Source organism: Cydia splendana, chromosome 27, assembly GCF_910591565.1.
Source record: "Cydia splendana chromosome 27, ilCydSple1.2, whole genome shotgun sequence".
NCBI lineage: Eukaryota > Metazoa > Arthropoda > Insecta > Lepidoptera > Tortricidae > Cydia > Cydia splendana.
Genome location: NC_085986.1, coordinates 7,953,473 through 7,976,486, shown reverse-complemented (window position 1 = coordinate 7,976,486; position 23,014 = coordinate 7,953,473). Strand labels below are relative to the sequence as shown.

Below are 23,014 nucleotides of genomic sequence, written 5' to 3'. Positions count from 1 at the left end.
CCCCATTTTTAGTTATAATACATTTTCATCTGAAAGCTACAATAGAAATGTCTAGGAGAAGAATATTATTAGAAATTCTCTACAATATTGTCTTTTTAACCGACTTCCAAATCTCAAAGAAGGAGGTTATCAATTCGGTTGTACGTTTTTTTTTTTTTTTTTTAATGTTTGTTACTCCATATCTCTCCCCATTACTGGACCGATTATGAAAATTCTTTCTTTGATTGTATGTATATGCATACAGATTGGTCCCGTTTTTGTCAAAACCCAGTTCTGATGATGGGATCCACGAGGAATCGAGGGAACTCCTCAAATCTTAAAGGCATGCATATACTGATTTTTGTGTTTTTATCAACAAATCAAGCATATACATTCAAAAATGTGACATTTGATGAAGTGGAACTGCTGATGATGATCAGAATGGAACTCTTCAACCACGCATAGTTCACGTTTGGCGATTTGTCCTCTTCGTTATGTTTGTTAAGCAAGTTAAGTTTTTAAGCCACATTTTTGTCAAGCTCGAGTTCTGATGATGGGATCCATGTGGAATCGAGGGAACTCCTCAAATCTTAAAGGCATGCATATAGTGATTGTTGTGTTTTTATCAACAAATAAAACATATACATTCACAAAGGTGACATTTGAGGAAGTGTAACTGCTGATGATGACCAGAACGAAACTCTTTAACGACGCATAGCTCGCGTTTGGCGATTTTTCCTCTTCGTTATGTTTGGTAAGCAAGTTAGGTTTTTAAGCCATATTTATGTCAAGCTCAATTTCTGAACATGGGATCCATGAGGAACATTAAAAACTGTCGCATTTGATGAAGTGGAACTGCTGACGATGATCAGAACAGAACTCTTCCACGACGCATAGTACACGTTTGGTGATTTCGAATTTCGATTTTGACTTGGACTGGGACCCGGACTCGGATCCAGATCCGGACTCGTACCCGGATCCGGGTCGGACCCGGACCCGTACCTGGACTCGGACTCGGATCCGGACCTGGACTCGGACCCGGACCCGGACCCGGACCCGGACCCGGACCCGGACCCGGACCCGGACCCGGACCCGGACCCGGACCCGGACCCGGACCCGGACCCGGACCCGGACCCGGACCCGGACCCGGACCCGGACCCGGACCCGGACCCGGACCCGGACCCGGACCCGGACCCGGACCCGGACCCGGACCCGGACCCGGACCCGGACCCGGACCTTGACCCGGAAAACCACTATGATACCTGAACTAAATAAACCACTATGATTAGGTACCTACCATAAAATGTAGGTATAAAGTATGATAATGCCAAACCCCTCCCGCTCAAACCCCCGTACACCGCACCGCATGCGCCGTTAAGTGGATTAGGTTAGGTTTGAACTGCGATCCTCACAGAACCGAACAAAAGTGGGTTAGGTTAGGTTAGAACTGCGAGCCTTACAGAAACGAAATGCTACTAGAAAAGTGGGTGGTTTTACCTCCTTTTCTACATAGCGCACAATCTACAATAAGCTTTCACCGGGCCCCATAAAAGTCGGTTTTATTTTCTTAAAAATTATGAAGTATATTGTTAAGACTTAACTGCCCCGTTACGGCGGAAAATGACTTGATTGAAAAATTATTAAATGAAATAAAATAGGTACCTGATACAGCGCTATTTTTCGGCCACTGTACCACGAAGTCGCTGACTACGACCAGTAGAAGCTGTACTAACGGCAGCAGGAACCCCAGTAGTGACTCAGGGGTCAATATGGATGTTAAGGAGGCTGGGAAACCGTCGATCAGGTTTTCCACGGTATCTGAAAAATGTACCTATACAATTTGTGTGCTATCCCAGGCGTGGCTTACTCCGCGATTTCGTCGCTTGGCAACAGGTAGTTACAAGCTAGCTAGCCATATCTGTCCTGATCGTAACAGACGCGTTTTGTTAGAGAGTGAGTCTTCTGTACCTTCTGTACTATTATTTATTCTGTAACTATACTGAAGATCGTAGTTCAAGACGAAAAAAAGTAAGACAATGTTGCCACTGCCATATGATTCACGTACTGGTGTCCAAGCCTCTCTAAGGCTCTTTTGTTTGTTGTTTTAGTATAAGTTAGAATATAATGGTTTAATTTATTTTAATTTAAATTATTTAATTTAATTTATTTGAATTTTAATGTAAAATAGTTAATTTAATTTTAATCTTAATTTTAATATAATAAGTCAATGTAATATGATCCTAGTTGGTCGAAATAAACGATTTTTTTTTTTACTGCAATAATTTGTTTGTAAAATAGTATATTCCTTTTTTATAAATAAACACGCTAAGATAATTTATTTATTGGTAATTTTACTCCTACGATTTAAAAAAAGTACTTTTATTTACTTATTTTTACATAAATACAAGACGCGCTAGTAAAAAGTGGCAACATTGTCTTACTTTTTTGGTCTTGAACTGCGATTTTCAGTTTAGGTACATATAAGCGCTGGTGGCCTAGCGGTAAGAGCTTGCGACTTTCAATCCCGAGGTCGCGGGTTCAAACCCCGGCTCGTACCAATGAGTTTTGCGCCTATGTAGGTACGAAATATCATTTTATATTTACCAGTTGCATTTCGGTAAAGGAAAACATCGTGAGGAAACCGGACTAATCCCAATAAGGCCTAGTTTCCCCTCTGGGTTGGAAGGTTAGATGGCAGTCGCTTTCATAAAAAGTAGTGCCTACGTCAATTCTTGGGATTAGTTAGACCCTAGGCTCCCATGACCCGTGGCAAAATGCCGGGATAACGCGAGGAAGAAGAAGAAGAAGAAGAAGCGTTGGTAGCCTAATGGTGAGACGTCAGACTTTAAAAAATGAAAAGTGTTTTATTAGAAGTTTTGTACGGAATATACTTAAGTAATTTGATTTGCCAGTCGCTTTTCGTTGAAGGAATTCACGAGGAAACTGGAACTTAATAAAAACGCTTCTTTTCTAAGGAAGTAACATAATGGAAAATTCAAAATAGTAGATATACATATAAATGAAACGCTTAGTAAGTAATAGCAAAGACATATGTGTTGATATAGTAGGTTAGAATACAAACCTACAATTTTTTTAAAACGCCGCAAGACTTACCAATAATATTGTCACCCAATTCACTAAGAGAAGCGTTAGCAGCGCCCTCTACTGTGGCTAGTAACTTAGGTACCACGCCAGGACTTAGATGCCCTGCGAGATCTGATACCAGCTTAGTGGCCGTTGGTACTAAATGTAGAAGCGACATCTTGCGATTGGTATCGATTCACAGATTGGGTGCTCTATATATAGGTACCTTGCAACGTTATGTAACATGCAATTGAGTAAAGTTTGTACAAGCGTAATGCCAAAATTAAATAAGAGTGTCAATAAAATTTGCAAAATTTATTTTAGTACCAAGTAAATGCGTAATTGCGCGATTAAATAATAAACATGTCGCGAAATGATAATTACTAGTAATGAAAAATAAATAAATCGTGCGTCTGACTGACTGTCCGACCATCCCCCCCCCCCCCTTTATCTCCGAAACTACTGGGTCTATAATTTAAAAAAAATATACCCATAAATAGTTCTTTATCTATAGATGGCAGGAAAACCTGTTAGAAATGAGCAGTCAAGCGTGAGTCGGACTTAATTACTTTGCTTTTGGTCCGACCCGAAAAACCGTAGCCATAACCGTAACCAAACCGAAAAAAGTAGTTTTCAAAGACATTTTCTCAAAAATGGACGGCAAAGTCGACTTTGCCGTTTAAAAAATAGGTTGCGAAGCGCGTAGTTTATGGTCAGTCAAAAATTAAAACGTTAAAAACATTGCAGTCTCGATTTTGGGACTGCAATGTTGCATACAAATTCCATTATTTGTCGAGTTCCAAACTTTTTAAAAGTTGAAATGGCCATATCAAATGAAGGCACAGGCCCATTAAACAGCCAAACAGATGATTAGTACCGCGACTATTTAGCTGTCTCAAATAGGTTGGCGTATTTTCGGCAAAAAAATACAATTCTATTTTTTTATTAAAAAAATAAAAAGGCGGCAAAGCTAATATTTTCAATTGTTTCTACTTTTTTCTGTGAAAATATATACGTAAGAAAGTTGCTTTTGTAAAATATTTCTATGATATTTATATTTTTTGCACCATTTTTGAGAAAAGCACTATATATGACTCGGCTGGAAGGCTACTTGCTGGCTTCGGATTCAATTAAACGGACTCCCAAGGTCGTCCGTTTAAAACGAATCCTCAGCCTGCAAGTAGCTACTTCCGAGCCTCGACAATAATGTACTATTAATTCACGTTCCACATAAAAAAATACATTGTTACTAATCCGACTCGCACTTGACCGTTTTTTTTTACTTCAGGCCTGTTGTGTGGTGGTGGAATATCAATCATGTTTGGATAAAGTGAATAAGTATTTTCGGAAATATCATGCACTCATTAAAAAATATATGTCTCTCCCCCTCTTCTATAACTTTGAACCATAGGTAAAAAAATAACGAGATATTGAAAACTTTCAATTAAAACTAGAAATAATGAACATATCAATTGCAATAATACAAATTCGTTTAAGCCGTTTTTGTGTTATTGCAAAAAGTATTACCTTTTTAGTAAAATGATGTAAAGTCGCGATCAGATATTTTTGAGCACTTTGGCAGCTGATCGCTCTTCTTCACAATGGGCCATCATACTGGCCCACTATAATGGGCCAGCGTGTAGAGAGGGAAGTGGTGTCGGATGACTTTTGGCGCGGTGGGATGGCGATGGGATTGCCACGGTGTCGGTTTTTCGTCCGCACATCAAAGGTAGTGGGCCAGCGATGGTGCGTACGCATCTACATCGTGCGTGCTCTCAACCAACGCATGGCCATCTCGCTGGTCCAGCGCTGGGCCATCGTGTAGAGGAGCCATGATATGTATCTGAATACGCACACTGAGAGAAAAGGATAACAAAAACACACTTAGAATTACAAAAATAAACTTAATCCGGGGACAAGGAGAGTCAACTAAGAGGAACAAATTGACTTTTGCAATTTCTTTTAGTTCTTGCAATTTCTATTATCTGTTTGTTGAAATTAGATTTAGGATTACTGAGCTGTTTGTAGAAATACATAAACTTTACAGAAATAGTGAAACGTCTATAATTATTACTAAATTTCATTTTTTCCCCCAGTACAGAACTGTTTTTTAATTCCTGGTTTAGTTTACTAATGATTTTTCTCTCAGTGCACTCTAACGCCTTGGCAATAGAGACGTGTTTAGACTAGGGTTGCCAACCGTACTATATTATATAGTATTGTACTATATTTTGGCTCTCTGTACTATTACATACTTTACATACTTTACATACTTTACATACATTACATACTTTTGGAAAAATACTATATAATTTATAGTACGCTAAAATACTATATTTCCGATTAAACGTATATTACACTAATTTTTAGTATTTCATCTAAAAGTACTATATTTTTTTGAAGTGTACTATATTTTTGATGCCTTATTCTGGAAAATACTATATTCCACCAAAAAAAAGTTGGCAACCTTAGTTCAGACATTAGCAGCGCCCTGGGCATTCCGATGTATCTGATGGACTGTACCTACCGTTATTGTCAATTAAAGATGGGAATCTTCAGCGATCACTTCCAGAAAATATGATACTTTTCTGTACGATGCTCTCACCCCGTAGTATCCCAAATAATCCCAATATTCCCAATGGTCCATCGTTGGGACTTTTCCTCAAATTCAGTTTTATATAGGTACCTACATATTTATAGGCTGAAGCTTTTATGATTGTGAAAATGGCGGATTTATTGCCAAATGATATTACTAACAGTTAACCAGTGGCTGATTAAGTTACAAAAAAGTGTAATTATGTACCTAGATAAAAACAATATAATATGAGCTCAAAAGCTCAAACGATGGAATAAACTCGAACACAGACAACGCCGCGGGTGTGACACAGTTTCAAGATAATTGTAGGTACATGACGCGTCATTGTCTTGAATTTGCACAAGCTTGACGCACTAAAAATTACATTAAATTAATCATTATCTCAGAAACATGCAATTGAATAAATATTATTTTCGGTTAAAAATAAATAAGGTATTATTGTTTTTCGATATTAAGCTGTTTCCGCTACCCAAAGGATGTCTGGATTTGGAAGAGATCGCTCTTAATCGATAAGTGCCTATTGGCTATGTGCGAAAATGTAGGTACATACTTATGAAATTATTCTGTACTCACATATTGTTGTCGCAGTGACAAATAATGTATGTATTATAAAAAACCGGGCAAGTGCGAGTCGGACTCGCGCACGAAGGGTTCCGTACTATAATGCAAAAAAAAAAAACAAATAAAAAAGCAAAAAAAAGACGGTCACCCATCCAAATACTGACCACTCCCGACGTTGCTTAACTTTGGTCAAAAATCACGTTTGTTGTATGGGAGCCCCATTTAAATCTTTATTTTATTCTGTTTTTAGTATTTGTTGTTATAGCGGCAACAGAAATACATCATCTGTGAAAATTTCAACTGTCTAGCTATCACGGTTCGTGAGATACAGCCTGGTGACAGACGGACGGACGGACGGACGGACGGACGGACGGACAGCGAAGTCTTAGTAATAGGGTCCCGTTTTACCCTTTGGGTACGGAACCCTAAAAAAGCTAGGGGTCTCATGCCCACTATTAGCACTGTGACGGTATGACATGGTACAGCAATCAAATCCCTTGACCATACAAAGGTAGGTCATCTTCTACCTAGCGTTATCCCGGCCTTTGCCAGGGTCCGCTTTCCTACTTGCTTTCCTCCACTTTGCGCGATCCTGGGCGTCGTCTCGTGTGAGCCCGTTCACGCTCATAATCTGCTTTCAGTTTCGCAACATCAAGCCATCGCTTTTTTGGTCTGCCTTGGGATCGGGAGCCCTCAAAGGTCCTTACATAGTCCTTAATGCATTACACAAACATTTGTAACTTATAAAATAACTATCTATCAACGCTAAACAAGCACACAAACAAATTATTGGTTTAAAAACTAGAATGTACGGACACGAAAAGAAAGCTTAAAAAGTACAATTAAATAATACAGGGTGTCTTATAAGTGACACGTCACAGTGACACTGGAGGTAGACCAGGCCAAAAGGACCCAAACCAACTTAACATGACCCCAGTAAAAGTGGCACGGTTTTCGAGTTATTGCCAAATTAAGGTTTTTCATGAATTTTGACCGTTTTTAACATTGTTAGTGCCAGTGTGCACTCGGAAAGGTCTCGAAGTTGGTTTTTTTTATGTGTAAGGCATCATGAATAGTTAATTAAGATAACAGAATAGGTATTTCATCGATAAACAATGTCAAATGTAATAAAGTACTGGTTTAATCTTGAATTAAATTCACAGCGAAACATTAATTTCGACTTTGACCACCTGTCGTGAAAAAAAAATCTAGAAAAGTAATGAGTGAATAACGTCAAGATATTGAGCATGTTATGCAGATTCAAAAATGGTATGACACATGTACCTTCCTGCAATAAAATAGGAATTATTATCATCTTTCGAAAGCCTCATAAAAAATAAGTTAAAAACTAGGAAATCTGCAATCCGTTGCTACTTAGTAAAAATAACGATTTGTGTTAAGATTTATGTAACTCTGGATACAGAAATAAAAAAACGCCTATTCAGTATTTGCCGAATGCCTAAAAGAAAGAGATGGAAAATGGTTATCTCCCTTTTTAAGGATATCATTGAGTTGATAAAGGTTCAAAGAAAATAAAATACTGCAGGTTGAAGTATAATCAATTTTTAAATGTGTCACACACACGTCTAACTCTAGTGGTTTTACACCTAACTACTGATAATTTTATTTGGCTTATTATTAACCGGGCAACTAAAACATTAAACAGGAACTTTCATTGGGCATATAATAATATAATTTGGCTGTGCATTTTAATATTTTAGGGCCAAAAAATATATATTAGCCTCAAATATAAGCATCATATTATTAAAAAAACTGGCAGCAAAATCAAGCCACCCAAAAAAATATAGGGAACTTAAAGTGACTAAAATAATAAATTGGCAACTAATATTGTAAAGCGATCATAAAATTTAGTTGTCATCTAGTTGTAAACACCTAAGTAATCCTCATAACTGAGCATGTCGTTTCAGCTAGGTAGTATTTTAACACGAAAGCAGTTAAATTTAATGAATAAGTATTGATTTCTTTTGACATTGGAAATGTCTTTTCGTTCGCTCCAGTATACGGTCTGATTTCACGAAAAAGTGCGATCCCCTTATATCTCGGAAAGTTGTGAAGATATGATATTAAAAAATAGGCTCAAAAGACGCATAATGCTGAGAGCTGTAAGGTGCAAAAATAATTATTCGAGAAAGTCAAAAACAAAAAAAAATCGGGCAAGTGCGAGTCGGACTCGCGCACGAAGGGTTCCGTACCATATAAAAAAAAAACAAAAAAAAAAGCAAAAAAAAAACGGTCACCCATCCAAGTACTGACCACTCCCGACGTTGCTTAACTTTGGTCAAAAATCACGTTTGTTGTATGGGAGCCCCATTTAAATCTTTATTTTATTCTGTTTTTAGTATTTGTTGTTATAGCGGCAACAGAAATACATCATCTGTGAAAATTTCAACTGTCTAGCTATCACGGTTCGTGAGATACAGCCTGGTGACAGACGGACGGACGGACGGACGGACGGACGGACGGACAGCGAAGTCTTAGTAATAGGGTCCCGTTTTACCCTTTGGGTACGGAACCCTAATTAGTAATAGGGTCCCGTTTTACCCTTTGGGTACGGAACCCTAAAAAGTTATGGTCGAAATAGTGAAAATAAAATTCAATTTTTTCCGAATTTTTGATTTTGGTGCTCGATAATTTGGAAACGAAGAATGATATCAAAAATTTGAGAAAAACGGCTCTGGACAATTTAGTCAGCTACAATTTGAGCCTAAAACAAAGACGATCGGGTTAAGGGTTTGCCCTGTAGCCTAACCTTAAAATAGTCAAAAAGTCAGAACGACATTTTTCACAGGACATTTATGACTTCATGTTTCGTAGAGTTCGTTATCGGTGTTTGTTATGAATTATCGGGATTATGACGGCAGAATAACACTTGCACTGCGTGGGCTTTCAAAATCGCTGCAGATTTTTCTTGGTCTAACTCTATCTATCCTGTTTGAGACGGGCGTAGATAACGCACTATTCGACAATCTATGCATTCTTGTGGTGGTGGAAATAGAAATAGAGGGAGAGGGAGAGGGAGAGGGAGAGGGAGAGGGAGAGGGAGAGGGAGAGGGAGAGGGAGAGGGAGAGGGAGAGGGAGAGGGAGAGGGAGGGAGAGGGAGAGGGAGAGGGAGAGGGAGAGGGAGAGGGAGAGGGAGAGGGAGAGGGAGAGGGAGAGGGAGAGGGAGAGGGAGAGGGAGAGGGAGAGGGAGAGGGAGAGGGAGAGGGAGAGGAGAGGGAGAGGGAGAGGGAGAGGGAGAGGGAGAGGGAGAGGGAGAGGGAGAGGGAGAGGGAGAGGGAGAGGGAGAGGGGAGAGGGAGAGGGGAGAGGAGAGGGAGAGGGAGAGGGAGAGGGAGAGGGAGAGGGAGAGGGAGAGGGAGAGGGAGAGGGAGAGGGAGAGGGAGAGGGAGAGGGAGAGGGAGAGGGAGAGGGAGAGGGAGAGGGAGAGGGAGAGGGAGAGGGAGAGGGAGAGGGAGAGGGAGAGGGAGAGGGAGAGGGAGAGGGAGAGGGAGAGGGAGAGGGAGAGGGAGAGGGAGAGGGAGAGGGAGAGGAGAGGAGAGGGAGAGGGAGAGGGGAGGGGGAGGGGGAGGGGGGAGAGGGAGAGGGGAGAGGGAGAGGGAGAGGGAGAGGGAGAGGGAGAGGGAGAGGGAGAGGGAGAGGGAGAGGGAGAGGGAGAGGGAGAGGGAGAGGAGGGAGGGGAGAGGAGGGAGAGGGAGAGGGAGAGGGAGAGGGAGAGGGAGAGGGAGAGGGAGAGGGAGAGGGAGAGGGAGAGGGAGAGGGAGAGGGGAGAGGGAGAGGGAGAGGGAGAGGGAGAGGGAGAGGGAGAGGGAGAGGGAGAGGGAGAGGGAGAGGAGAGGGAGAGGGGAGAGGGAGAGGGAGAGGGAGAGGGAGAGGGAGAGGGAGAGGGAGAGGGAGAGGGAGAGGGAGAGGGAGAGGGAGAGGGAGAGGGAGAGGGAGAGGGAGAGGGAGAGGGAGAGGGAGAGGGAGAGGGAGAGGGAGAGGGAGAGGGAGAGGGAGAGGGAGAGGGAGAGGGAGAGGGAGAGGGAGAGGGAGAGGGAGAGGGAGAGGGAGAGGGAGAGGGAGAGGGAGAGAGGGAGAGGGAGAGGGAGAGGGAGAGGGAGAGGGAGAGGGAGAGGGAGAGGGAGAGGGAGAGGGAGAAAATAAAAACTTATACAGAGAAACATAAAAAAGAAAAAGTGCCACGAAATGGTCTCACCTCAGCATGTTGCTGGCGGCTGCTAGCAGATAGCTGATTGACTACGGATTTGCCGTGTAATAATTTTCTTGTACTTTGAACATTAATATATCCTGCTTATTAATCGAAAAATGAAATTGAAATATGTACCTATACTTATGCGCCACGGCGACAGTTATTCAAACTTGGATACGCGTGTGGAAATTTTGCAATTTGTTTGTTCACATGCGTTATGTCCAGGATACTTGTGTTAGTCTAAGAATACAATAATTATCATTCAACGTTGTAGTTTTATTTTGTAACTTTTTCCTTATCCAGACTTTCTCGTCGCTCAGCGACAATATTTTTTCGAATTCCGTAGATTCATTTCCAATGTGCTCGATAGTCGTGTGAGGCACGAAATCTGTGAATTTTTACACAAAACACCTCAATAGTTATTTGTTTTACAAGGGGGCAAAGTTGTTGTTTAACCGCTCGTGCTAATATTGATACCCGAGCAAGCGAAAGAGTTCGGTAAATGGAATCTTGAGCGTTGCGAGGGTTTCAAAGCACAAGGATTAAACAAAATTTGCCCCCGAGTGAAACACAAGATTTTTCACCACACCAACCCGAAGCAAATATGAAATGTAAAATATCAAACAAAATCAAACCAAATCAAATCCAAATGAATGTTATTAAATATTTATCATCCAAAATCATCATTTAAAAGTCAATTCTACCAGCAAACATAAGAAAACAACTCAAAATTAGCATTTGATTACTTTGCCTCACATGTGAATAAAATGCAACTTTGCTATCAGTTTTTGAAGTGCAAAGTAAGCCTTTCCGAGCTGGTGTGGTGAAAATTAATTTACCAATACGTAATGGTCAGTATACTTATAGTCGAAATTTCTAATCATGAAACGCCTAATGGCCATTATACCATTAGATCTTTAAGTTTTTAATTACTAATTTCAATAGTTACCACTGTGTTCTGCTAGAGTCAACAGATAGGTGCGACGACGAGCAAAGCGAGGAGGAGCGTGTTAGGTTGACCGTGTAATTACCAAACAAAATATTTTAATAGAACTTCATTTTTGAATTAATAGATAGCCGTTTTCTTTTTAAAATGTGCTTCATAAATGGTCTCCAATATAATAATTCAGTTGCCAAATAAATACTTGGTACCTACCTAAAAATAATCAAAAGCTGTAACATATTGATATATTTTAAGGCTCCGTTTTTTTGCCAAACTATTAATTTTAGTACCCACTACTATTTTTTTCAACTGTCCATATTCGATTAATTAGTTGACCGGTTAAATACGTCCCATTTTCTTTTATTTTCTTAGACTATCATTTGATACCTAAGTTTATTTAATTGTAAGCTTTCTTTGCATATCCAGAACTTTTAGTTTTTAAACCAACAATTTGTTCGTGTTCTTGTTTAACGTTGATAATAGATAGTTATTATTTTATAACTGTTCGTATAGTGCATTGATGACTACGTATGTACCTACCTTTGTATGTTAATCGTTAATCAATTGTTCTTTTCTTTGTATCTTTTACTGAGGTGTGCCAATAAAGAGTACCTATTTATTCTATGGTTAAGGGGCTACCGCTTCGAGCAACACCGGCTTCCGACACGGCTACTGGGGCGATTTTTGACAAGTTTTGAATCGTATCTCCTTTTATTTGCACTACAGATAGAATTATAAGACAAACGGTTATCGGTTCTTCAATCTTTTATCTCCGTTTTGGTCTACCAGATTTTGAAAGAAATGAATACTTATTTTTTTATGATTTTTTTAAACATGGTCTGAAAAAACAGTTTGCTGTGAAGGATCTTACATGTACGAAATCTACATATTTGGGTTCGCCTTTGACGTCTTCAAAAATGTGTCTAGGGTTTTAATTTTAAACTAATTAACACAAAAGTTATGTCCAGCAAACCAGTTATTTAGTCTAAAATTGTTCAACTTTGATGCCAAATGCAATCTCGAAGTCAATGAACTTTGAATTAAATATGGGATATTATGCTTAAAGCTGTTGCTGTTAATATGATAAGCTACAAAAAACATTAGAAAACTAAGGGATTTAGATCGAAGGTCATTGGCGTGGGGGAGCCCCTTAAAGCACTTTATTTCTTTATGCGGGGTGAGGCGGGGCAAGGGGGTGTCTCCTCACCCAAGCTCTTCAACCTGTATGTAAATGCATTAATAGAGGAGCTCAGCAGCAAGCACTCATGTCGGCTGCCACATTGATGACGTATGTCTCAACAACTTAAGCTACGCTGACGACATGGTGCTGTTGAGTGCCTCTCCGTGTGGCCTTGGGCAGTTGCTTGGCGTCTGTGAACAATATGCTAGAAGTCACGGTCTAATATATAATATAATAATCGGCCAAGAGCATGTCGGGCCATGCTCAGTGTAGGGTTTCGTAGTTACCATTCTGTCAAAATAGGCCAAACGGGGGCTATTAGTATCATAAGGGAGTATATACCTTTGCAGCGCTTTGGTTACATTACGTCTTTTTACTAAGAAAAGAAGATTTTTTGCAATAATTCACAAACGACTAGACCGATCATGTTCGCTATAGTTTTCATTGAAAGTATTTATTAAGCTCTTATTTCACAATTTTTTTTTCATATTTATTGGACTCGTGGTTCATAAGTTAGAGGGGGGGGGGACACATATTTTTTTTCTTTCGGAGCGCATATTTCCCAAAATATTAACTATATCAAAAAATGGTTTTAGGAGACCCTTATTCATTTTGAAAGACCTATCCAACGATACCCCACACTATCGGGACAGGGCAAAAAAAAAAATTTTTTTTTGTATGTGAGGTAACCCTACAAAACAATTTTATTGCACTTTTTATTTTACCGTTCTGTTGCAATGTATGATTTATGTATCCATGCCAAATTGCAGCTTTCTAGCACTAACGATCACGGAGCAAAGCCTCGGACAGACAGACAAGACAGACCTGGCGAAACTATAAGGGTTTCTAGGTGACTACGAAACCCTAAAAAAGAGCGAATGCATGGTCTGAAAGACTTGAAAAGTCAGAGGTAAAGACCTGCCACCTGTGCCGCCTATATGGTACTCCGTTGAATAGGGTAGAATCTTTTATATTTCAATTCTTGTATATTTATTTATTTATATGTATATATTTCGGGGATCTCGGAAACGGCTCTAACAGTTTCGATGTTTACTATATGGGGGTTTTCGGGGGCGATAAATCGATCTAGCTAGGTCTTATCGCTGGGAAAACGCGCATTTTTGAGTTTTTATATGTTTTCCGAGCAAAGCTCGGTCTCCCAGATATTGTTTATGTTACTACTATCCTTTTTCTTGATTTCCGAGGCACGTTTTTTCCTTAGACTTTATTCATCTTATACGAAGTTACATATTATTATGTCTTTGCTACGACTAACTATACCCCATAGTCTAATAAAACATGGTCTTCCATTCCCAGAGTGACACGGGCCTACGTCACAACAACATGGCCGCTATATATAGCGCTATCGCATATTATCATATAGCGCTGTCGCATAATGACGTAGGCCCGTGTCAGTTAGGTGACCTAGAAAAGACGGGAATGGAGTACCAGGCGGAGTATATTATTATACCATGGATTAACCAACCAAATACAAAATCACCTGGATCTGTCACTGAACGACCTGACTTTAACCTACATTATTTGAACATGCAATGTTTTCATCTACCCTCAACTGGCTTAAGGAGCCATTTCAATGTAGATTTAGTTTACACTTTTTTAAATACCTAAAGATACAGACTATAGATAGGAATATTGCAAGTTAAATATTAAATGCATAAGTTTTAAATACAATTTGTTGGTGTATCCGATTGAGCTTTTGAGAAAATTTGATTTATATACTTGGTCAAGCAAATCTTGTCAGTAAAAGAAGGCGGCAAATTTAAAAAATGTAGGCACGAAGGTCATTCTCCCATAGAAAATTTGAATTTCGCGCCTTTTTCTACTGACAAGATTTGCTTGACCAAGTATATATAGGTACTTACGAGTACGTACAATGATGGCATCGAGCTGATAATGGGGACCGGAGTTATAATATAATATAAATATATAGCCAGAGGAGCTATACTCTGTATCTTTAGGTATTTAAATAAAAGTAAACAAAATCTACCCTCAAATGGTTCCTTAAGCCAGTTGAGGGTAGATGAAAACATTACATGATCAAATAATGTAGGTTAATGTCAGGTCGTTCAGTGACTGATCCAGGCGGTTTTATATTTGGTTGGTCAACCAATAAATGTTATAACTACCCGAAAATGTACAAAGTGTTTGTTTACTTTTATTTAAATACCTAAAGATACAGAGTATAGGTACGTTATAAAACAAACTTGAGTAGGTATGAATTTGTTATAATCGTTTAGTAATAGATGACTCGAAAGAAAACTAAGAAAAGTAGAGTCAACAACTAAAACGTTTTGTTTCATTAGCCATCTTTTTTCTCAGCTAGCGATTCTTTGCTATCATTTTCCTCGGCTAGCGATGCTTCGCTTTCTTTTTCCTCGGCTAGCGATGCTTCGCTTTCTTTTTCCTCGGCTAGCGATGCTTCGCTTTCTTTTTCCTCGGCTAGCGATGCTTCGCTTTCTTTTTCCTCGGCTAGCGATGCTTCGCTTTCTTTTTCCTCGGCTAGCGACGCTTCGCTTTCTTTTTTCTCGGCTAGCGACGCTTCGCTTTCTTTTTTCTCAGCTTCAGCATTTTGCGTACTTTCAGTTAATTCTGTTTCAGCATTTTCAGTAGTTTCAGTTAATTCTGTTTCAGCATTTTGAGTAGTTTCAGTTAATTCTGTTTCAGCATTTTGAGTAGTTTCAGTTAATTCTGTTTCAGCATTTTCAGTAGTTTCAGTTAATTCTGTTTCAGCATTTTCAGTAGTTTCAGTTAATTCTGTTTCAGCATTTTGAGTAGTTTCAGTTAATTCAGTTTCAGCATGTTGAGTAGTTTCAGTTTCAGCATTTTGAGTAGTTTCAGTTAATTCAGTTTCATCATTTTGAGTATTTTCAGTTAATGCCGTTTCAGCATTTTGAATATTTTCAGTTTCATGGCTTTCAATTGTGATTTCTTCTTTTCCCTTCTCAGCTTCAATCCCTGTCTGTGCGTTTTGTGTTTCTGGTGCTGCAGGCGGCAGCTCTGCTGGTGTAACGCCTCCTGATTGGCTGGAGTCGGGTGCTGCGAAGCTTGTTAATTGGCTGGGGCCTGGTGCAGAGCTTCCGGATTGGCCGAAGCTGAAGGCGTGGCCAAAGGCGCTGGAGATTACGTTCGTGAGTTGTCCCGTTATACTATCTGGATCAAAAAAATTTTTAGTACAGTCAGCAGCAGAGAGTTGCTAAGCGGGCAAGGTGTTCAAAATTACCTTGACACGCTCTTATTCTCTTAACAATAAAGTCGCGTCAAGGTCATTTTGATCAGTTAAGGTTATGCGTCTGTGTACATCATGATATAATGGAATTCGATGCCTAAATTTCTTGTCGAACCCTTAAGGACCATTTACATAAGACCGCCATAGTGCCATAAGTTAGAAAGGGATACCATGGTTCAACCCTGAATCGCTGTCAAACTTCGGTTTGGTAGGAAGTGTCCTTTCTGTACGGGAGTACTATTACTTAGGGCTGATTTAGACGGCGCGCTAACTCGCATGCGATTTTAGTTACATTGCGGACTGATGGTTACGTCCAATTCAACCGACCGATCAAAAACCGCAATGTAATGAAACTCGCATGCGAGTTCTTGCATCGACTAAATGAGCCCTTATTCTGTGGCTCGACGCAAGACATTGTGTGTCAATAGACACAATTGCGCAGCGACGCCATTTTTTCATAGCGCTGACTATAGATGCCGACGCTCAAAAGACGCTAGTGTGCCACCCCACACTAGCGTTAAATGTACTCAAATCGTTATAATTATTTTAAGGCCCCTGTACATATTGGGCCAGCGTCCAGTCTGGGGGACGCATATATGCGTTAGAGGGAGCAAGTGATATTGCTATCTCATTCTACCGCATGGCTGCGTCCCTTGGACTGGCCTGCGTTGGCCCAATATGTACAGGGGCCTTTATATTGTGACCGGTACCTACTTGTAATTGATGGGATTACTGGGCCGGCCAATGCCAATATCTTTGACTTGAACCACGCAAATCTGGACTGTGGGGCTTCTTGTTCCGGATCCGGATATCCTGTTGATAATGGCCAGCATATATGTAATGTTTATTAATACGAAGGGCCCAATGATCAAGGATGGCCCATGACAAGCCATCGCCATTGTGTACCAAGTATATGGCGGACGACTGGCCATCAGAGGGCCTACTGCGATCCACGTTCGATGTGTTGCCTCTCTGTCGCACTTGTAAATTCGTACGCAAGTGTGATGGAGCCAACACGACGTATAAGCCCTCAGTTGTCTATCGCGGTGCGCAATCGGGAAGCCGTGTTTTTGAGACTTCAAAGGAATCGTGGCAGTGGCTTGGCATGGCCCATCGTTAGCCACTGTGTACTGGGGCCCTTAATTAGACGCAAGTTTAATCCTACAGGGTGTCCCATAAATAGTACGTCAAATTGACACTGGAGGTAGGACACCCTGGGGATCCAAACCAGCTTAACATGACCGATTTAAGTTTTTATGAATTTTTAATGGTCTTTGTATTCACTAGTAGCCACTTAGAAAGCCCACAAAACATCCATAACTCAGGAACAAATATTTGTGATAAACACACAAATAAATGCCCTCACCAGGATTCGAACCCGGGACCTCCTGCTCGCTATTAGGCAGGGTCACTATAAGGGTAATTTTGAACACCTCGCCCGTTTAGCAACTTCTGCTGCTGACTGTACGTAATAAAACAAACTTCTTGACGTATGAATTTGTTATAATCTTCTACTAGTAGATGACTTAAAAGAAGAGTCCGTAACGAAAACTTTTTGTTTCATTAGCCATCTTTTTTCTCAGTTAGCGATGCTTCGCTCTCTTTTTCCTCGGCTAGCGATGCTTCGCTGTGTTTTTCCTCGGCTAGCGATGCTTCGCTTTCTTTTTTCTCAGCTTCAGTATTTTGAGTAGTTTCAGTTAATTCTGTTTCAGCATTTTCAGTAGTTTCAGTTAATTCTGTTTCAGCATTTTGAGTAGTTTCAGATAATTCTGTTTCAGCATTTTGAGTAGTTTCAGTTAATTCTGTTTCAGCATTTTGAGTAGTTTCAGTTAATGCCGTTTCAGCATTTAGAGTAGTTTCAGTTAATGCCGTTTCAGCATTTTGAATAGTTTCAGTTTCATGACTTTCAATAGTGATTTCCTGTTTTCCCTTCTCAGCTTCAATCCCTGTCTGTGCGTTTTGTGTTTCTGGTGCTGCAGGCGGCAGCTCTGCTGGTGTGACGCCTCCTGATTGGCTGGAGTCGGGTGCTGCGAAGCTTGTTAATTGGCTGGGGCCTGGTGCAGAGCTTCCGGATTGGCCGAAGCTGAAGGCGTTGCCAAAGGCGCTGGAGATTACGTTCGTGAGTTGTCCCGTTATACTATCTGGATCAAAAAAATTTTTAGTACAGTCAGCAGCAGAGAATTGCTAAGCGGGCAAGGTGTTCAAAATTACCTTGACACGCTCTTATTCTCTTAACAATAAAATCGCGTCAAGGTCATTTTGATCAGTTAAGGTTATGCGTCTGTGTACATCATGAAATAATGGAATTCGATGCCTAAATTTCTTGTCGAAGCCTTAAGGACCATTTACATAAGACCGCCAATAGTGCCATAAGTTAGAATGGGATACCATGATTCAACCCTGAATCGCTGTCAAACTTCGGTTTGGTAGGAAGCGTCCTTTCTGTACGGGAGTACAATTACTTAGGGCTGATTTAGACGGCGCGCGAATTCGCATGCGATTTTAGTTATAGTTTGTAGCTTTCAAATAGAGCTCGACGGCTAATCCTATTGTCTATTGTTAAGTAAAACCGCTCGTGCCACGTGCCACAACCACCTGCATAAAAAATATGTATAGTGTGTAGCTTTCAAATAGAGCTCGACGGCTAATCCTATTGTCTATTGTTAAGTAAAACCGCTCGTGCCACGTGCCACAACCACCTGCATAAAAAATACGTATAGTGTGTAGCTTTCAAATAGAGCTCGACGGCTAATCCTATTGTCTATTGTTAAGTAAAACCGCTCGTGCCACGTGCCACAACCACCTGCATAAAAAATACGTATAGTGTGTAGCTTTCAAATAGAGCTCGACGGCTAATCCTATTGTCTATTGTTAAGTAAAACCGCTCGTGCCACGTGCCACAACCAGGGCCGGATTAAGCATGTCGGGGCCCCTAGGCAGTGCGAGGTTCGGGCCCCCCTACAGTCAATTCTGCACACAGCATATTCAGTACAGGGAAAAAAGTTTGCGTTTTTAATTTCAATCTTCAGGCGTCGGCCGAGACGATCCAAATAGAACGATGTCTTTTTCGCTCTTATTGCGTGGACATAAAGCTTTATTCTATCGGTTTTGGCCGATTCCGCGTCGCGTCAAGTGTGGGGAGAGCCCTTTAGGCTTAAGGCCAATTCGCAGTGGAATACCAAAGATGTGAGGTTCAGCGTCACTTTCCTATCTACCTCTAATGGCAAATTTTAAGCGAGGCTAAAGGCTAAGCTCAACTAGTGCCGCAAAGTTGATTTTCTCAATACTTAGTTAATATTTTGCGAGGCTGAACAGCGATTGTCCGACCATAAGACCAAACGCCGAGCCTCATAATTAGAATCAACCTAATAATAAAGAACTTCCGTATGTTAGAATTACTTAAATTACTAGAGTTAGACCAAGATAAGCCTGCAACAATTTTGATAGCACTCGCAGTGCAAGTATTATTTTAAACGTCAAAACTTCTATGAAATTATGACATATAAATAACACTTGCACTGCGTATGCTATCAAAAGCATTGCAGACTTTTCTTGGCCAAGCTAACATGTAGATGATGCAGGGTCAAGTAAAGAACCAAAAATAAACGCGAGCGCAGCGAGCGCGAAATTTTTTATTAACAATATCGCAAATTGTGAAAGCTTGTTAAAAGGCCGGGTATCGATCTTCATCTACACCTAAAGTCCGAAGTGCCCCAGTGAGGCGAGCTTTCATGCGAAGTCAAAGCCGTGCTTCATAGGCTTCAGGATAAATAGTTGAGCACAGACACGAACCAATGTCCATTGTATTAAAAGTTGTATTAAGTTGGCGCAGCGAGGCCAAAGGCTAAGCTGAAGTAGAGGAGATGTGGAACACAAACCAATGGTAAATTGAGGTAAAAAGTGAGGCCGAAGGTCGAGCATTCCTATGAAAAACTGGGCACACGTTCGTCTTCTTTCTTTTTCTTTGTTTTAATTAGTAGGTAGTCCCCGTGATTCTGAGTCGAAATAACCCAAAAGTTGTCGGTAGATCGAAAAAAAGTGAACCATTTTTCCTGAAAACCCCTATTATTACAAGTTTACAACAGGTACGCAGAATACGCCCCGTCAAACTGTAACGTATTGCTTCAATTTTATCACAGTATTTCATTAATTTAAAGAATGGATCAAAAAAAAATAATAACAAAGCATACTCATTATTATAAGAATAATAAATTTACTCATGAATTTTGGCCCTATGGAACAACATTTTATTTGGTGCGCGCTGAGCCGCCGGGGCCCCCTAGCCGAGGCGGGGCCCCTAGGCAGTTGCCTACTTTGACTTAGGGTTAATCCGGCCCTGGCCACAACCATCTGCATAAAAAATACGTATAGTGTGTAGCTTTCAAATAGAGCTCGACGGCTAATCGTATTGTCTATTGTTAAGTAAAACCGCTCGTGCCACGTGCGGTTGTGGCACGTGGCACGAGCGGTTAAAAAAGACGCACTTCGGTTACTGAGTGCCGGCGAGTCGAACGCTACAGAACCAATCTAAAATGTGTGATCGAGATGCGTAACAAAGGCGCGTTATCGGAGAGCGCACCTACACTGGTTTATTGAGCGTTAGACTAGCCCGCGCTCAGGTGCAAATAGAATAATTAAGATCCTTTTTTCAGTTAAAGTAGAATGTGCGGTTTTACTTAACAATAGACAATAGGATTAGCCGTTGAGCTCTATTTGAAAGCTACACACTATACATTGCGGACTGATGGTTACGTCCAATTCGACCGACCGATAAAAAACCGCAATGTAATGAAACTCGCATGCGAGTTCTCGCATCGACTAAATGAGCCCTTATTCTGTGGCTCGACGCAAGACATTGTGTGTCAATAGACACAATTGCGCAGCGACGCCATTTTTCATAGCGCTGACTACAGACGCCGACGCTCAAAAACGCTAGTGTGCCACCCCACACTAGCGTTAAATGTACTCAAATCGTTATAATCTATATTTTAATATATTTTAAGGCCCCTGTACATATTGGGCCAGCGTCCAGTCTGGGGGACGCATTTATGCGTTAGAGGGAGCAAGTGATATTGCTATCTCATTCTACCGCATGGCTGCGTCCCTTGGACTGGCCTGCGTTGGCCCAATATGTACAGGGGCCTTTATATTGTGACCGGAACCTACTTGTAAATGATGGGATTACTGGGCCGGCCAATGCCCATATCTTTGACTTGAGCCACGCAAATCTGGACTGTGGAGCTTCTTGTTCCGGATATCCTGTTGATAATGGCCTGCATAAATGTAATGTTTATTAAGGAGGCCCTAGTGGTCAAGGATGGCCCATGACAAGCCATCGCCATTGTGTACAGGGGTAATGGTATATGGCGGACGACTGGCCATCAGAGGGCCTACTGCGATCCACGTTCGACGTGTTGCCTCTCTGTCGCACTTGTAAATTCGTACGCAAGTGTGATAGAGCCAACACGACGTATAAGCCCTCAGTTGTCTTTCGTGGTGCGCAATCGGGATGTTGTGTTTTTGACACTTCAAAGGAATCGTGGCGAAGCGTTCACACAGTCGCCCATGGCAGTGGCTTTGCATGGCCCATCGTTAGCCACTGTGTACTGGGGCCTTTAATTAGACGCAAGTTTAATCCTACAGGTGTCCCATAAATAGTACGTCAAACTTACACTGGAGGTAGGACATCCCGAGGATTCAAACCAGCTTAACATGGCCGATTTAAGTTTTTATGAATTTTTAATGGCCTTTTTATTCACTAGTAGCCACTTAGAAAGCCCACAAAACATCAATAACTCAGGAACAAATATTTGTGATAAACACACAAATAAATGCCCTAACCAGAATTCGAACCCGGGACCTCCTGCTTGCTATTAGGCAGGGTCACTATGACTGACTAGGCTAGGAGGCCGTATATGACGATTTAAAGTAAATTAGGGCTTGTGCATGATGTGCACAAATCACGCGAGGTTTTTTCGGTTAGGTTGGTGAATATTAATTCTTACCCGTGCGAAGCCGGGGCGGGTCGCTAGTCGATTTATAATTATTAATACATACTTTGAGCTCTCGCGTTTTGTACACATATTTAATTACACAAACGGGTCTACCGCGATATAATTTAGCTGAAACGTCGGAATTTAAGGTAAAAACAAATTATATCGCGGTAGACCCGTTTGTGTAATTAATTGATGATGCTCTCCTGACCGATTTCGGCCCCAGCGACTGTGTGCTCTGGACCAGGCAATTTTTAGCTGTAATTAATTATTAATAATCTAAGTACCTGGATTCATCCTATCCGACTTTCAACACAATCCCTTTTTCGCAAACGGTATTTTAGCCATAAATTAGCGAGAAAATGGAGAAAAGTATAGGTTTTGTCATTCGCTTTTCGCACGTACTATTTTATTATTTTGAATCTGATTCCATCTTACAATGCATAAATTTGCGGCCACATTGAGGTATTTATTACGCTGAAAGTTTGCATCTAGCATTTTATAAGTAGGTCAACCGGTTAACTGAGGCGGTCCGCGGTTGGTAAGTAGTTATTCTGGTAAGCAACGGATTGGTTGAAGATGTGGCTGAATGTGGCAACCAGTTGTAGACCTAAGCAACTAAGGCAACCGCCTGAAATTAGTGGTAGACCCATTGGTAAACCACATTTTTTCAAATATATTCTTTTAAAGATAATTTTTATGTTCTTGTGGCAGTGAATAAAAATGTAAATAATAAACACATTTTTGTGTCAATTGTGACATTCTGCTATCAGTCTATAGATTAAATATGGATTAAATAGAGTATAGAGTAAGAATATAGAAATCTGTGGAAAGTAAAAGGGCATCATATAGAGAACTCTCTCCAGGCGGAAGTCGTGCCTTCGAACCGAAGTCCAAGAGAAGAATTCTTCTCAGAGAGAGAGTTCAAGTAGTATTTATAGGAACTGACTTTCGGAACTCACACAGTCGAACGTGCGCCGGACCGCACCAGGGTCGCGGTCCGGTGCGGCCTTGCGTCCGCACCTCCATTTGATCGGTCATCTTACTATCGAATCGTGGAAGCGGCAAGCCCTTTTCATTTTTACGTCCACGCCACCTGATTAAATTGATAATTATTTAATCACATTGTGCAAAAAGTTATTTCGTCTGGACTGCCCTTTAAAATTAAAATGCCGATCATTTGTAGCCATGGTTATGAAATGAATAAAAAAAAAAACAACT

General features: G+C 40.8%; 1 protein-coding gene and 1 long non-coding RNA gene across 2 annotated transcripts in view; both read right to left on the bottom strand.

The window, feature by feature from the left end:
- LOC134803827 (uncharacterized) overlaps positions 1-14,763 on the bottom strand; it is a 137,008-nt gene extending 122,245 nt beyond the window's left edge. The window contains exon 1 of the long non-coding RNA XR_010146026.1: positions 14,520-14,763. This is a non-coding gene — a long non-coding RNA (uncharacterized LOC134803827). The remainder of the gene's footprint in view (positions 1-14,519) is intronic.
- Positions 14,764-14,873: 110 nt separating this feature from the next.
- On the bottom strand, positions 14,874-22,834 carry LOC134803667 (adventurous-gliding motility protein Z-like). Its single transcript, XM_063776456.1, has 4 exons — positions 22,756-22,834; positions 17,369-17,941; positions 16,515-16,613; positions 14,874-15,724 (listed from the first exon to the last, which is right to left on the bottom strand). The coding sequence occupies exons 1-4, from the start codon at positions 22,832-22,834 to the stop codon at positions 14,874-14,876; spliced, it is 1,602 nt and encodes a 533-aa protein (XP_063632526.1).
- Between the last annotated feature and the right edge of the window lie 180 nt (positions 22,835-23,014).